The sequence below is a fragment of the Balaenoptera physalus genome, assembly GCF_965194825.1.
Source record: "Balaenoptera physalus genome assembly, chromosome: 2".
Classification (NCBI taxonomy): domain Eukaryota; kingdom Metazoa; phylum Chordata; class Mammalia; order Artiodactyla; family Balaenopteridae; genus Balaenoptera; species Balaenoptera physalus.
In genome coordinates, this window is record NC_138883.1 from 143,171,826 (window position 1) to 143,188,188 (window position 16,363).

Below are 16,363 nucleotides of genomic sequence, written 5' to 3' on the forward strand. Positions count from 1 at the left end.
GAGAAATGGCTCCCTCCCCCCCATGAAGTTTACCAAAACAAATAAGTAAACAAGAAAAGATCAGGAAGGTGTAAAGCCTTTGTTGAAAATAAAAGAGGATAATGTGATAGAGAGTGGCTGTTGGGGAAGAGGACTAATTTAGATGGGATAGTCAGGGAAAGCCTCTGTTAGGAGGTAAGTTTTATGCTGAAACCTGGTTGACAAATAGGAGCCTAAGCAAAGATCTGGACGAGGAACATTCTGGGCAGAGGCAACAGTTAATACCAAGGCTCTGAGGTGTGCATGACCTTGCTGTGATCAAGGAACAGAGAGAACGCAAGTGAGTGAGAGGGAAGGTGATATCAGAAGAGGCTGGAGGGTGTGTCAAACTGAGGGGGGGCCTTGTAGGCCTGGATAAAGTTTCAGGCCTTTATCCGAAAAGCAATGGGAAGCTGCCAGTTTTAAGCATATGGGTGATGTGATTAGATTTAGGATTTTAAAAGATCACTCTGGCTTCTGTGAGAAGAAATCAGAGCAAAAATCTGGGAGGGGCTTCCCTAGTGGTCCAGTGGTTAAGATTCCACGTGTCCACTGCAGGGGACCTGGGTTCGATCCCTGGTCAGGGAAGTTCTGCATGCAGCCAGGTGCAGTCAAAAATAAATACATAAAAATAAAAATATAAAATCAAATCAAATCTGCGACGCCAGTTGGGAGGCCACTGCAGGAATTCAGACGAGAGATGGTGGTCCCCTGGGACTAGAGCTTGGTGGTGGAGATGGGGCAGCTGACAGATGGGGTTGAGAGGAATCTGGGAGGTAAAGCTGATAGGGCTTGGTGATGATGTGGATTCTGAAGTGAAGGAGAGAGGAGGTGTAGAGAATGTGCAAGAAGCCCAGTCATAGGGTAGAAACAAAGGGAACTATGAAAAGTCAGTCATCTTGACTCTCGCCAATACCATTTAAGTATTCCCTGCTCATGGCTGGGGGGCGCAGGGTAGGGGGCAAGTAGCAGAGCTGCAAAGCGAGTCACGCATCGCCCCTCAAGAGCTCACATCTTATAAGGTAGACACATCTGTACAATATGAGAAACAGGGTGAAAGAAAAAGACCATTTATGTTATAAGCCAGTGAGCTGTCTGTTAAATACTACTAGGAAGGGCTTCCCTGGTGGTGCAGTGGCTAAGAATCCGCCTGCCAATACAGGGGACACGGGTTCGAGCCCTGGTCCGGGAAGATCCCACATGCCGCGGAGCAACTAAGCCCGTGCATCACAACTACTGAGCCTGCGCACCACAACTACTGAAGCCTGCGCGCCTAGAGCCCATGCTCCACAACAAGAGAAGCCACCGCAATGAGAAGCCTGCACACCGCAATGAAGAACAGCCCCCACTCACCGCAACTAGAGAAAAGCCGGCGCACAGCAACGAAGACCCAACGCAGTCAAAAATAAATAAATTAATAAATTAAAAAAAAAAAAAAACTACTAGGAAGTCGGCATAGGAGGGGTCGGAGCCTGGGGAGGGCTGAGGAGTGGGAGGGAGGGAGCCAGGCTATCGACGACCTGCTTTTATCCCCTCAGAGCTTGAAGGTGCCCATGTGGATGCGCTTGCTCTCGATGTGGACGATCCTAGGGTCTATGAGAGCCCCAAATTTGTAAAGTGTTAGAGACAAAGATGTTTTTTCTGATTTCTCAGATAGACTGAAGCCTAGAGTGATCAACTGACCTGTCCAAAAACAGTTGGCTAGTAAATAACCTCACCAAAGCCAGAGGCTGGCTCTTCAGACCCTTGGTTCTGTGCTGCTTCCATACCCTGCCTCCTAAATCTAGGGTTGCTCACAGACCATGAGCACACATCACATTCCTAGCTGGGGTGAGGGTTATGCCTGCTTGTGCTAATAATGCAGCTTTTGTGTCCCTCCATGTCCTCTAACTGGCTCCTTCTTGCGGGACACTCTTCTAGGACATTTCACATTAATCCAGTGCCAGATTCTCAGAATGTCCGAACTTTCTCATTCCCCGTTGTACCCCTGCCCCAGGCCGAAACACTTCCTCCCCTGGAGAGATGGTACCCCTGGATTTCACATGAATTACCTCGTACCTCTGCTGCCAGCTGTTTTCCTTACCTTCTGATCTGATTGCTATACATTATTGCTGTTATTATTTAACATACTGATCATATTTGATTTAGAACAATGCTTGGGTAGATAAGATAAATGAAGATGATATACTCTCATATTACCATGAAAGGGGTGTAAAACCATTCCCAGCTAATGGGAATGTAATTTCCTCTCCTGTTTTCAGGCCTGGATAGTATCGGGAAATATTAATTGGAAACTTAGCAAGTCCATCCCTGAGGAATCACTCAAGTATTTAGCGAGCTCTTTAGCACACTACTTTCTGGCGAACCTAGACAAACTGGAGAGGAGTAGCCAGGAGAAAAACATCAAAGGCCATGAGAAAAGTTATTCTGAGTTGTATGCATGTATAAATGTCCTGTCAGAGAAGAGTCTCTCACTGGAAGGGGCTTCGAAATCTAAGGCATGGAGGCCAAAATTTACATAGTGATATTAAAAAAAAAAATTCAAAGGAGTCCTAATCAAGCAGCTGTTGTGCTGTTCCTACACAAACTGTACCTCAGGGAAACCGAATAGTTGATTAGGGGTAGTTCTCTTTATAGAAGTATTTCAGCAAATAAATGAAGAAGGAGTGACGGATTTAAAATATCATTTGGCAAACCGAAGTGAAATCAGGGCTTATCGATGGTTGTGAACATCACAAGAAAAGAGACAAAAAAACGAAAACAAAAACAAAACACCAGGTACCTCCTGATAGAAGTTACATAAGATCACTATGGAGTATTCTTGTCCCCCTCTCCCAAATCTGAAACTGATCATGTTTACAGATCCAACTACCAATATTAGGAAAGCAGAGGATAGAGGAGCATGTTAAAGGACCCCCAAAGGATGGAATTAGCCAAATACAGACCTGTGGGAGACAGTTAAAGGACAAGGTTTTTTTTCAACAAATGAAATACAAGAAAAAGAGAGAGAGAGAGAAGAGGGAGGATTTTGTAAGGAATATATCAACCAATTGAATGTAGAGACCTTATTTGGTCTCTAAAAAATAAAAACAGGGAATTCCCTAGCGGTCCAGTTGTTAGGACTCAGCACTTTCATTGCAGTGGCCCAGGTTCAATTCCTGGTCTGGGAACTGAGATCCCGCAAGCCATGCGGCAAGGCCAAAAATAAATAAATAAATAAAAACAAAAACCACAAGATAATTAGGGAAATGTGAACATTGACTGGCGTATTTGATGATTACAAAATCACGGTTCATTTTTGGTAGGAGCAATAATAGTACTGTGTCTACATTTAGTAGAAGAGCTACCTTTTAAAGCAGTGGTTCCCAACCCTGAGTATGCAGTATAATCACCTGGAGGGCTTATTAAGACACGTATTGCTGGGCCCCACCCCTAGAGTTTCCAATTCAGTAGGTCTGGGGTGGGGACTTAGAATTTGCATTTCTAACAAGTTCCCAGGTGATGATAATGCTACTGGTCTGGGCTCACATTTTAAGAATTTACAGCTCTGGATTAACCAGATTTTTTTTTTTTTCTGATCAATTATCTATTAAAGAAAGAGTTTAGGTTATCAGCTGAGTTCTATGCCCCCATGAGTTACAGCACTCAGGTGGCACTCCATATAATGGAAGAGAACTAGTGTTCCAAGGCTGATGTATTAATTTAGTCTGTATTGACACAGGAAAGCTTGAAAGAAAACACCTTCAGTGCCCCACTCTTCTCTCCAGAGGGTTCAACACCCAACTCCCTCCTTAACCACTTACATCTGCCATGAGGATCGAGGACCCCAGCACAGGACCCTGTAAAGCTCTCGGGAACTTAGGCTACATCCCTCCATCATTTCCAAATTCAGAGTGGTTTGATGGATATAATATGGGTCCTCCAGGCCTGTGGTGTCTCAGAGGCACTCCAACAAATCCCAGAGCTGGTCTGTTCCATGTTGTTGAAGAGGAGACCTGCAGAGAGATCCTGGCTCTACCCTTAGTTCATCATGTGACCCGTAATGAGTCACATAATGAGTTGAGCATTTGAAGGCCTTAGGTTTTCAATAGGTAAAAAAAGAAGTCCCTCAATATGAGAGAAAGTGGGACACCTGGGGAAACATTAGCCACAGCTCCTTGGAAGAAAAGACATTGGCAACAATACCGTAACATTAAACTTTACAGGTATTACACTTTATAGTTTAACAACAAAGTGCTTGTGTGTGTGTGCATGTGCGTGTATATGTATCAGATCCTCACAATAACCTTGTGAGGTAAGTAAGGTAGGGCCTGAGAGAAGGGGAAAGTCTGGCCAAATTAGGTGTCAAGGGGCCAAGACACAAATACCTCACCTTCTCAACGAAGTCGGTGTGCCTTCCAACACACTGCCTTCCCTCCATTTTTTCAATTAAATAGAGGACTATACTAGTGCATAAAATGAATGACCCTAAAAGGATCAGAGACTTGCGTTAACTTAAAACTAAAGGGCCAGTGACCCAGCAAATGACAAAACAAGGGTTACATCCTTCAGCTAATGCCAGGAAGGATCCCTGCAATATCATTTAACATTCTCAGCAACTTTGCTTCCACAATTTTACAGTCCTCATCCAGGTTCCTCTGGGCTGTTCATCACAGGATATTTTCTATGCCTCAGAGGGCAGCAAACCTCCAGGGGGAGTACCTCATACACTGCTGTACAAAGAGCTTCTGAAATTCTTCTAGTCTCCAAGTCACAAGACTGCAGACATCCTCTACGATAATTCTGCCTTGTCATGGCAATGAGACATCTGGTGACTGCATAGCACTGGATTAGGAGAGTGTTTTCTGTTTTATTAAATCTATGTGTTCACACCCCGAATCTTCTAGTTCCAGTCTAATTTCTTGCAAGTTCTGGGTTTGTGGGGCTGCAATAATAAATTCCTTATTGAGTAATAAGGCCGATAAGAGCAACCAACCCTGTATTGAGTGTCTTCTAAAGGCCAGGCATTATATCAAGGGCTTTGTATAAGATCTCAAATATGAATCATTAATGATGAGAATGTGACTACATTTATCTCATTTCTCTTTTAGTAACCAGGCATCAAGCATTAAACTCACATTTTTCTGTCTAAGAGTCAGTCAAAAACACTGAAGGAATGCCTTTTGTGTTTAGAACATTATTTGGACCCTGTAGGTTTATCCTCGCCATTAAAGCACGGAAAAAGAGAACAGATCAGGGCCCGACTTGAGCCGCTGACACCCAGTTTCAGGTTTTCTCTGTTTGGAGCGTTTAAAGACAGTAGCAATGGAAATTTGGAAGGGAGGAGAAGAACCATTAAAGACTATTTCCTAGACCAAATGGGTGTTCTGATGGCATAAAAGGTGTGCCTTCTGTCGGAAGCTCTTGTCACATTTACTACAGTGAAACGGTTTTTCCCCCGTATGTGTTCTCTGGTGTGTGAGAAAATGGGAACGCTGATTGAAGGTTTTGCCACACTCAGGACAGCGATAGGGTCTGTCTCCTAAGTGGATTCGTTGATGGGTAATGAAGTGGGAGCTCTGATTGAAGCTCTTCCCACACTCGCCACACTTATAGGGTCTTTCTCCTGTGTGGATCCGTTGGTGCTTGATGAGGGCAGAGCTGTCGGCAAATCCTTTCCCACAGCTGTCACACTGAAAAGGCCTCTCACCTGTGTGTGTCCTCTGGTGCGTGACCAGATGCGAGCTCTGACTGAAACTTTTGTGGCAGTAAGGACAACTGAACGGCCTTTCTCCTGAGTGAGTGCTCATGTGAGCCACAAAATGGGAACTATCTCTAAAGCCCTTCCCGCACTCCGGGCACTTAAAGGGCCGTTCTCCTGTGTGGGTTCGCTGGTGCTTAATCAAATCCGAGCTCTGGCTGAAACTCTCCCCACAGTCATTACACCTGTAAGGCTTCACTCCCGTGTGGGTCCTCTGGTGGGTGATGAAATTGGAGCTGCGACTAAAGCTTTTATGACACTCGAGGCACGTGTAGGGCTTCTCTCCTGTGTGGGTTCTTTGGTGCATTATGAGGTGTGGCTTCCGTCCAAAAGTCTTCCCACACTCTGGGCACTCATGGGGTCTCTCACCTGTGTGGGTTCGCTGATGTTTGATGAGGGTTGAGCTGTCGCTGAATTTTTTCTCACATCCATGGCATTGGTAGGGTTTCTCCCCTGTGTGTGTTCTGCGGTGGGTGACAAGGTCTGAACTCTGTTTGAAGCCTTTCCCACACTCCATGCACTTATAAGGCCTCTCACCAGTATGGGTTCTTAGGTGTCTTATGAGATAGGAACTCTGGTTAAAGCTTTTTCCACATTCTGCACACACCGGCTTCTTTCCTATATATCCTTCCAGGAGCTTGTTTAATTCCTTCTCCTGTGAAAAGGGCTCCTGCTGGCCCTCTGCTAGAAGGGTTCCATGCTGCCCTTCTAATTCAAGACCCCTCTCCCAGTTTCCTCCCCAACGAGGAGTATGAGAAATATCTCTATTGGCCCTTTCTGAGGATGTTCCACATTGTTCTGCTGTTTCAGAAATGTCCTGATTGAGTTTTGCCACCTGATTCTTAAAGTCTGAAAAATTAACAGAAGTAACAGAGAATAAAGTTATCACTTATCAGGAAAGATCATCAGAAAGCAGCAAGAAAGATTAAAATTAGTGTTTTTGCAACAGACCACATTTAGTTTAACTACTCTCGTTTTCACTTTGTGAAAAGTTTATTGAAGATCATTGAGCTTACAGAAAACATGAATTCCTAAGCCCTTTTTATTTTAAGATGGTCAGATGAATCTGGAGGGGACCTTCATATCAAGAGTATACCACATATTGCCAAAATTGGGCAACTCCTTTTAAAGATGTTAGAGTCTAGACAAAAGTGAAATGTTTACTTAAAATGAAGACTTTATCTGGTCAATGACTGATTGCTCAGGAAGTCAAATTTAACCTTCTAATATTAAGAACAAAAGTCTAGGGCAGCATTCCAAATTCCTCATTTAAACAAGGGCTGAAATGCTAGATTTCTGCCCACCGGGTAACACATCTCACCTGTGTGACTCTCCCTCCGGATCTTCCTCGCCTCAAAATTTTGGAGTGGTAGGACCCATGGCTCTTCCTTCTGCTCTAGCTGGGAGATTGCACTTGGTCTAGAAATCCTATAAGGAAGGTGAACACAGGATGTTAATGTGAGCCATCACACAAGGCCTGAGCAAAATGCAATCCCCCCTTCTTCCGTAGGTAGAAGAGAACACCCCAGGAAGCTCTAATGTGTGTTAAGTCTCATTAAAAGGGCAGCCATGATGAAGTGATAAAAAAGGGTGCTCTCCCCAAGAGGCTGAGAAAAAGCTCTTTTCCTCCTATTAAAAAAAAAAATCAGACTTGGGTGATAGAAACTCTAGAATAAGCACAATAACTCATCTCTCAAGGCATAAGGCTAAACCCATGTGGAGACAATTTTATCAAAACAAAGCCGCCATGACCTCCCCCTTAGAAAGAATCAAGGAAGTTAACTATAACTATAATGTTTACTTTTTAGTTTATTTATTTTAAAAATATTGATTGATTGATTGATTTTTGGCTGTGTTGGGTCTTTTTTGCTGCGCACGGGCTTTCTCTAGCTGCGGTGCGCGGGCTTCTCATTGTGGTAGCTTCTCTTGTTGCGGAGCACGGGCTCTAGGCACGTGGGCTTCAGTAGTTGTGGCTCGGAGGCTCTAGAGCGCAGGCTCAGTAGTTGTGGCGCACGGGCTTAGTTGCTCCGCCGCATGTGGGATCTTCCCGGACCAGGGCATGAACCCGTGTCCCCTGCATTGGCAGGCGGATTCTTAACCACTGCACCACCAGGGAAGCCCCATGTTTACTTTTTAAATTTTCCCAGAAGGGCAGCAGTCGGTACTGCCATGAGAAAAAGACAAACACTTGTAAGAAAAAAACAAAACAAAAACAAAAAAATGGACAAAGAACATGAATAGGCAATTCAGAAAAGAAAAAAATACAAGCAGCTTATAAATATATGGAAAACTTTTAACCTCAACATTCACCAAAGAAATTCAAATTAAAACAATGATACACTTAGGCAATATAGTGTAGAGGTAAAGAGTGCAAACTCAACAGTCAGATTGCCTGAATTTGAATCCTAACTCTGCCTCTTACTAGCTGTGTGACCTCAGGAAAGTTACTTAAACTCTCTGTGTCTCAGTGTCTTCATCTATAAATTAGGGAGAATGATAAAACCCACCTTACAGAGTTGTCGTGAGGATTAAGTGATTAAGTCCTCAGTAAATGTTAGCTATCACTATTATTTTACCCAGACTCTTAGATTATGATACTCACCATGATAGAATATGAAGAAATGGACACTTTCATATAATGCTAACAGAAATAAATAGCTTGATTCAATCTTTTTGGAAGGCATTTTGCAAAAACACCAAATACCTTAGAAGTCTATTCTCACACCCAGCAATTCTAATTCTGGGAATTCTAAGGAAATGAAAAAAAGTAAAACCAAAAAAAAAAAAAAAGAAAAAGAAAGAAAGTTATGCAAAAGATATATTAGCTAATTATTAACTAATTACACTTCAATAAACAATACTTTCAAAAAGACAATTAGCTAAGAGAGCATCATCACAATATAGGTGAAAATTTGAAATAACCTAAATGTCCCTCAATGAAGAAATAATTACATTTGATTGAGCCATATGAAATTGTCAGTTCATAGGTAAAAAGTGGTCAAAAAATGGTCACATATATGGTTCAATTTAACGTAACTGCTGTATTCCATAAAACAAAATACTAAGTGGTTATTTTAAGTAAGGTACAGATATTTATTGTTGTCAAAATATATTCACAATACAATGTGTAAGAAAGTAAGATTTACAACTGAATATTCAGTATGATCCCAATTTTTTTCTTTTCTTTCTTTTTTTTTTTTAATTGTATATATGCTTAGGAAAATGGCTGGAAGGATCGTAACTCTTCAGCAGTGGGATGGATGACTTTTGTTTTCATTTTGCTTGCCTTTTTTTTGTGAGTACATATCACTTGTGTATTAGATATGAAGTAAAGCAGGGAGAAGGCATTGCCATGGTATATTTTTTCCCTTTTTTTTGTTTTTTTTTGGCCACACGGTGCAGCGTGCAGGATCTTAGTTCCCTGACCAGGGATTGAACCGGCGCCCCCTGCAGTGGGAGCGTGGAGTCTTAACCACTGGACGGCCAGGGAAGTCCTGCCACAGTATTTTAGAAAGAGCATTGGAGGGTTTTTGTTTTTTTTTTAAGTGACAGGAAAAAAACCATGGGAAGAGCTCCCCCTTTTCCACAAAGACCTGGGTTGGACTCTCACCTCTGCCACTTAACTTTGAGTCTCAGGGTCCTGAGCTGGAAAAGGGGGATGAAAATACATCAAAGAGTTATGGTGAGATATCAGTAAGACAATAAATATCAAATAAATTTGCAAACTACTAAGTGCCATAAAAATGGAAGTCATTCTTTTTCTGCCAGGGAGGTAACAATTACTCTCACAGAGATCTGAAGCTCTAAGAGACCAACAACCCTAGAGACCACTCATATCTGGGCCCTCTCAAAATATCTAAGATAAAGGAGAGTAGCATCCTTACCCTTTGAGAGCCCATTCTTCTAACTGTGCTGGGTGGTATCCCTGAAGAGGACTCTCTAAGCAGTGTCCAGGTAACCCACTCGTCCCTGAAGTCCCCAGCCACATCATCAGTTCCTACAGCAAGAGACCTCAGTATGCATCAAGAGCTCTTTAGATATTCTCACCATTGTCTCAAAACCAAAAGACAGTCACTATGGCCCAAACATACCTAAACAAAACCTGCTGACCAGAATAGCTCTGAGGTAAATGCTGTGAACCACAGAAGGGATGCTTTTCTTATTCTGTTTTAACATAATCTTTCCTTTGGCCAACTTTCTCATCACAAAATGAGGCCTGGGCCTCCCAAACACATCTGCAGAACCCTCAGTCTTTTGGAGACATTAACTTTTTGAGGAACAAATTGTCCATGATGGACAAGATAAACAGAGGAGAGAGTGCACAGGTATAACTCGATTTCTGGAACGCTTTGGATTCTCTCCAACTACATTTTCCTCAGCTAGGTAGGAAATTGCGGACTTCATTACATTCATATTAGTTATGAGAATAGCTGACTTTTCCTGGCTTGTAGATTTAGTGTCAATTTCAAGGGACAAACTATGCAGAAGCCCAAAAGGAACTGCCCTAGGTATCATTCTATTTCAAGGTTTAATGCAGTCAGAAATGGGACTTAAAAAGACATGGATTTTAAAAAACAACATGGATAAGCTGTAAAATTAAGTGAAATTCAGTGGCGATAAGCACAAAACAAAATGCTTGGGGGCTGAAAAGAATCATTAACACATTAATAAAATTAACATCACTATCATGAAAAAATTATTTGGGGGGAGATGGTCAGGTTACTGGATGCATCAGTAATTTATTCAGTAATTAATATTCTGTTAGGCATTAGGAGTCACAAAGTAATATAGGATAATGTTTGTTTTTTTGTTTGTTTTCCTCCTTAAAGAGTTTCCACTAAAAACAAATACAGTCAGCCAGCTGATTGAACAGATGAACCTGCTACAAAGAATTCTGTATTTCAGTGGAGGATGGATCAGACCGGGGTGAGGAACTTTTACTCTTTCACATCTTTTGTCTCACCAATCAGAGCACCTGTGTACTACTAGAATACACACACTATTCATGGAAACATTTATGCATTTACACATATTGCTATTGGTCACTTATAAAGTACTGGGTTTTTAGGAGCCTAAAAGCTGTGGGAATACATTTCATCTCTCTGGTTTAAAACCTTAACAAACAAAAATAATGTCATTAGGAAGTGAAAACTGTAATGAGTTTTGAGCATACATTTTATTTCTCCATCCATTATAAAACCCAACAGCAGGGCCCATCTACAGGAGACAGCGGGATGGAGAGTTCTTAGCCAAGGTTAGAGAAACCCTGTTTCCCACCCGGTCTCCTGCCCCGCCGTACAGGAGACCTCAAAGGCCCTAGACCGCTGAGGTGCTGTGACTAAGTGCCATTGTGAGAAGCACTAGTTTGTTCACTGGGTTTATTAATAGGAACATGACCGCACGGGTAGGGCCGACACCCATTCTCCTCCCTCGCGGTGCTGTAGGCCCTAATCTAGGTGCAGCGGTCAAAGGGTCGCAAAGCTAAACTGAAACCAGAGGACCACCACCGAGGAGCCAAAAAAGAGGATGAGCTATCCCGACGCCGGCAGAGAAAAGCGCAGCTACCTCTCCCCACTCCTCAGCAAGACCCGCGGGCTCGGAAAGGCGAGCGCGGGGACCCGGCAGAGACAACGTCGGGGCGGCGGGCGAGCCCCATCCACGCCCCTCAGCAGAGCCCGGGCTGCAGCCGCAGTCTCCTTCCCCGGATCACTCACCGCCCCGGGGCCCAGCCCGGGATGGAGCACGAAGTGAGAATCCTCCACCGCCGAGCCGCACCCGGCCCGCAACGCCGTGGCAGTCCCGCCCAGAACCCAACTGGGATTCGTGACAGGGCTGTGGGGACACAGGTGGGACTCTGGACAAGACAGCCAGCAGCCGGAAAATACCGCCCCCGTCCTCTTGCCATTCGCTTTTCTGTTTCTGGGACGAGAAGTCTCCCCCGTCCATAGGCTGATAGAGCTTTCAATCACCGCGGAGCCTTTTGGGAAATGTAGTCCTGAGCAAGACCTCAAAGGACTGGGAGTCCCGGGACGCCCAGTTCCGAGCGGTGACAAGGGCTAAACCCAGTTCACCCGAGCTACCCGACCGCTGGAACCGCCTCTTCAGAGCTGAGCAGAGGATCCAAAGACTGTACACCCAAAGATGGATCTGCAGATGCGAACCTCCGGGCCTCACCTGACTAGCGCCGAGCAGCCTTTACCAACCACTGCATCTCCCGCGCTCTGGCACCTTCCAGAGCGTGAAGCAGCTCAGCGCTATAACCTTGCGGTGCAGCCGCCTCTGCTGGGTCCCCCGCCTTACCCCTGGGCGGCCAGAGCCGCGGCCAAGTTCCAGGCCAATTCAGACTGGGCATAACAAACCCCAGTCAGGAGCCGTTAGTGGAAAACAGACGTTCTGCTTCCTTCTATTAGCAGCACAGTTCCCAGGCATATCCCTTTTCCATTATAACCAGAGGAGGCCTGCGAGGGCGTCAAGCATTCTAGGAAATGTGGTGTTGGGTTCCAAACTGCGGAGACTCCTGGATCTTACGTGAGAGCCAGTGTTCACTTTGCGGGGGGGCCGGGGGGGGGGAACCTAAAAAATAATAAAAGCCTTTCCTCACAATGAAAAAAACATGCCTGTCTACTCTTGATTCACTCCAGCTGAAAAAAGGAAAGTACATTTTGTGATGAACTGTAAAAAGCTTAGAATTACCAGCCAATGGGCTAATGCCTAAGACTCCTTTGATGCTAATTCAACCATTCCTTCAACAAACATGTATGGTGCATCTTCTAACAAATATTCACTGGGAATGTTCTGTACTCAAGACTGTTCTGGGCACTGTGGTTACCCACAGGAATCACACGTGCTCCTTGCTTTCATGAAGCTCACAGTCCAATAGGGGAGATAAACCATAAAAGACACTAAATACGAAGTAATATTTTGTCTTTTCTTCTTTTTTTCATATAACCAGTGGCATCTCAGTATTTGCTACATAATTGTAGTCATCTGCGAGATAACCACAATTGCAGTTTGGGAAATTCTGTCCACTATAAACAAATGTCTGGTCTTGCTTTGCAGGAACAGCAAGGAATGTCCAGGAAACCTAGAGGTTTCCAGGCCTCATGTGACTGGAACATAGTTCAGGCCCTAGAGAATCAAAGGCATCTCTAGGCCTCTCAGGAGTCTTTCTGGTATTCTGCCATCGGGGGAGATTCTGTAGTTCTTCAATCAGCCGGGAGTGTGGAGGGAAGATGAATGAAGAATCACAGAATCTGGCTGATGCCTATCACCTGCCCCTTCTCTCTCTCTCTCTCTCTCTCTCTGGCTTATTTCTTTTGCCCCAGTCTCTTATTCACCATTATCAGGTGTGTGGGGAGAAGGTGGAAAGGGTGGGCGGGCGGGGGGGGGGCAGAGAAGCTTGGTCTCCACAAGGAAGTCAGTAGAGAAAACAAGACCATGTACCTCAGGTGGCCACTTGGAGAGAGGACCATGACCTGTTGGGATCTGGGTGCTTAAGAGTGTGGCAGAGAGGAACTTCCCTAGTGGTCCAGTGGGTAAGACTCCGAGTTCCCAATACAGGGGACCTGGGTTCGATGCCTGGTCGGGGAACTAGATTCCGTATGCATGCGTGCCACTGTTGGGAGTCCGCATGCCACAACTAAGAAGTCTGTGTACTGTAACTAAGACCTGCTGCAGCCAAAATAAATAAATAAATATTTAAAAAAGAAAAAAGAATGTGGCAGAGAGGAGGAAGTGGGGGAGGGGAGCGAAACTGTGAAAGGACCTCTTGGAGAATGAAAAGAGAAAGATTTTTGGCAGGTGCTGTAACTGAAATTTTTATGAGAGGGAGTATATTCGTTATCTATTGTTGCATAACAAATTACCCCCAAACTTAGTAGTTTAAAACAACAAGCATTTATTACCTTACGGTTTCTGTGAGTCAGCTTAGCTGAGTGTCTCTAATTGAGGGTCTCTCATGAGGTTACCGTCTAGGTGTCAGTTGGGGCTGCAGTTATCTGAAGGCCCTACTGGGGCTGGACCTGCTTCCAAGATCACTCATATGGCTGTTCCCTCACGCAGGCCTGTCTTCATAACAGGGCAGCTGGTTTCCCCAGAGTGAGTGATCTACAAGAGATAGGAACCTAATCTTGGAAGGGATACGCCACCCCTTCTGCCATATGCTCTTGGTCACACAGACCAACCCTGGTACAGTGTGGGAGAGGACTACACAAGGACATGAACACTAGGAAGCAAGAGTCCTTGTGGCTGGCTCTCACAGGTCTAAAGCAGATTTTAGGACATTTTCCTTGTGACATAATGTCAGACTCCTGTGACACCTCTTTAAGGAAACTTATAGTAGAGATCTATATGTATGGGGAACTTGGGGTTGGGGGGAGTCACAATGCATACACTATGAGCCAGATGTACAAAAATTTAAAAAATATCTCTATAATTGAACTTAGATTTCTCAGGAGATTCTCTTTATTGGGCAGTTCTTCAGCTTACCAGTTAACAGTCTCTTCTGGGTTAAAAAAAAAAAAGCCTACTTTTGGGTAAATCTTAGTCAATTTGAAATTCCTATTCCCTCTGAGAGCTGTCTCCTCCAAAGGTCTTCTCTCCACTTACTCCCTTCCCAACATGTTATTTAGGCGCAAGGAGAAAGGACCCTGGTTCTCCAGCTGATCTTCTCCACCAGCTCCTGCTCACTCCACTTGAGGTGCAGCTCACGCCTTACCAGATCTCTGCTCTGGCCTCTGTACTGGTCGCATCCCCTCCTGCCCCATTCAAGCCTGGTGGTCTTTTTTCTCTGGTGCCTTCTTCGTCTGCTACCCAGAAGCCTTGGGTCACATGGTGACGCTTTGGGATGCTTCCTAGCTCCAGCTTCAGCTACTTCCATCTCCCCTTACTGGGAGCTCTTAGGGACTTCTGGAACCCTTCATGCTACATAGCATCAAAGAAGCCTTGGGTACTACCTCTAACCCTCTTTCTGCTCAGTTCAGCTGTGGCTGCCATTTCCACCCTGCTGTAACTGCCTCATGTTGACTCAGGGATGCTTTATGGGTCAGTTTCCTTTAATAGTTCAAAAAAAATAAATAGGCTGTACTTTCCGTTATTTCAGTTTCCCTTTCAACCTCTCTGGGGTTCTTATCATCACTGCCCATCCCCCTTCATTGATGATAAATTTCCTGGCTTACTTTTAATGGCTGCCTGGAAGTACATGTATAGGGAACAGCACTTGACCACTGTGGTTTAGCCAAATCAGGTGTTATTTTTCTCATGTATCAAGAAGTGTAGGGCTGGACTTTCCTGGTGGTCCAGTGGTTAAGACTCGACGCTTCCACTGCAGGGGACGCCAGTTCATCCCTGGTCAGGGAAGTTCCGCATGCCCCGAGGTGTGGCCTAAATAAATAAATAAATAAACCAAAAACCAAAAAACAAGAAGAAGTGTAGTGCTGGTGCAGTGACTCTGAGATGATATCAAGGATCTAGGCGTCCTCTCTTCCTGCTCTGCCAACCTTGGTGTGTGGCTCTTGTCCTCATGGTCACTTCCAGTTGTCATGTTTGCATTCCAGAATAGAGTACTATTCTGCCATTAAATGCTATTATCATTGAAATTATGTTGTAGAACATGGAAAAATGAAAATTTTTTTATGAGTGGCAAAATAGTTACTGAAATATAATCCCATTTGTATGTAGTGAGTATCTGTCATTTGTCTACCGTCACACTATCCTTCTATGGGCAATAGCACCCGATCTTTCTTTAGAAAACAGCACCCAGTGGTTCAGATGGGAACTGCCATCTGATTACGTGACCTTCCCTCTGTCACTGCGTTTGGATTAGAGGTGGCACTTGACCAACCCTGAGGCAATCACAGAACTGGGCCAACTTGCCCATGACAGTTTGTCAGGGAGTATGCGAGTAACCCAAGCTGAGCCTGTCAGGGACCTTCCCTGGGACTTTTTAAGCTAGAACCAAAGGAAAAAGACCTTTTCCTTCTTGGAAGTGAAAATGGGAAGATGTGAAGCTGCAGGCTACTGGTAGCCTTGTTTCCCACCAGCCTAACTGCAGTCTGAGAGAATGAGGTGAACGCAGAGAGAGGGAAGCAAAGAGCAGAAGCCAGGAGGCAGCCCTGAGAATATTTGAGTCTTTGGTCACTGAGGCCAGAAATAACCCTGACTTTTCTTAGGTTTGTTTTATGAGTCAATAAATATTCTTTTCTCGACTAAGCCAGTTTGAATGATACAGTTCAGGCACTCGAAATTTTAAAATTCCCCACTAATGCATCATTTCTATTAAAAAACATATCCAAGCATCTGTACACACATACACACAGACACACACACGTGTATACACATAAACATAGCAATACTTTTTGCTCATCTGTATTTTAAATATTCCTCAGTGAACACATTAATTTTTTAATGCCATATTTTAGAATGACCCATTTAAACTTACTCAGTGAAAAAGGTTCAGATAACTCACATAAAAGGGAATAAAATTAGAAACAAAATGAGCAACTTAAATTATTAACTTTGTTAATAATAAAGAATAGTAAAAAAATTGTAAGCCCTTTTAAGTCAAATCACTTCCAGGATAATTAACCAATTCAAATCCTTGGTAGA

General features: G+C 44.1%; 1 protein-coding gene and 1 long non-coding RNA gene across 2 annotated transcripts in view; one reads left to right on the forward strand and one right to left on the reverse strand.

Annotated features, from left to right (window-relative positions):
* Positions 1-16,363, forward strand: part of LOC309654629 — a 266,307-nt gene that overhangs the window by 180,122 nt on the left and 69,822 nt on the right. The gene's annotated exons all lie outside the window — the stretch shown is intronic.
* On the reverse strand, positions 2,782-11,603 carry ZNF774 (zinc finger protein 774). Its single transcript, XM_082448773.1, has 5 exons — positions 11,473-11,603; positions 9,643-9,755; positions 9,369-9,403; positions 7,080-7,186; positions 2,782-6,607 (listed from the first exon to the last, which is right to left on the reverse strand). Exons 2-5 carry the CDS (start codon positions 9,655-9,657, stop codon positions 5,367-5,369), a joined length of 1,398 nt encoding a protein of 465 aa, XP_082304899.1. The 5' UTR covers positions 9,658-9,755; positions 11,473-11,603; the 3' UTR covers positions 2,782-5,366.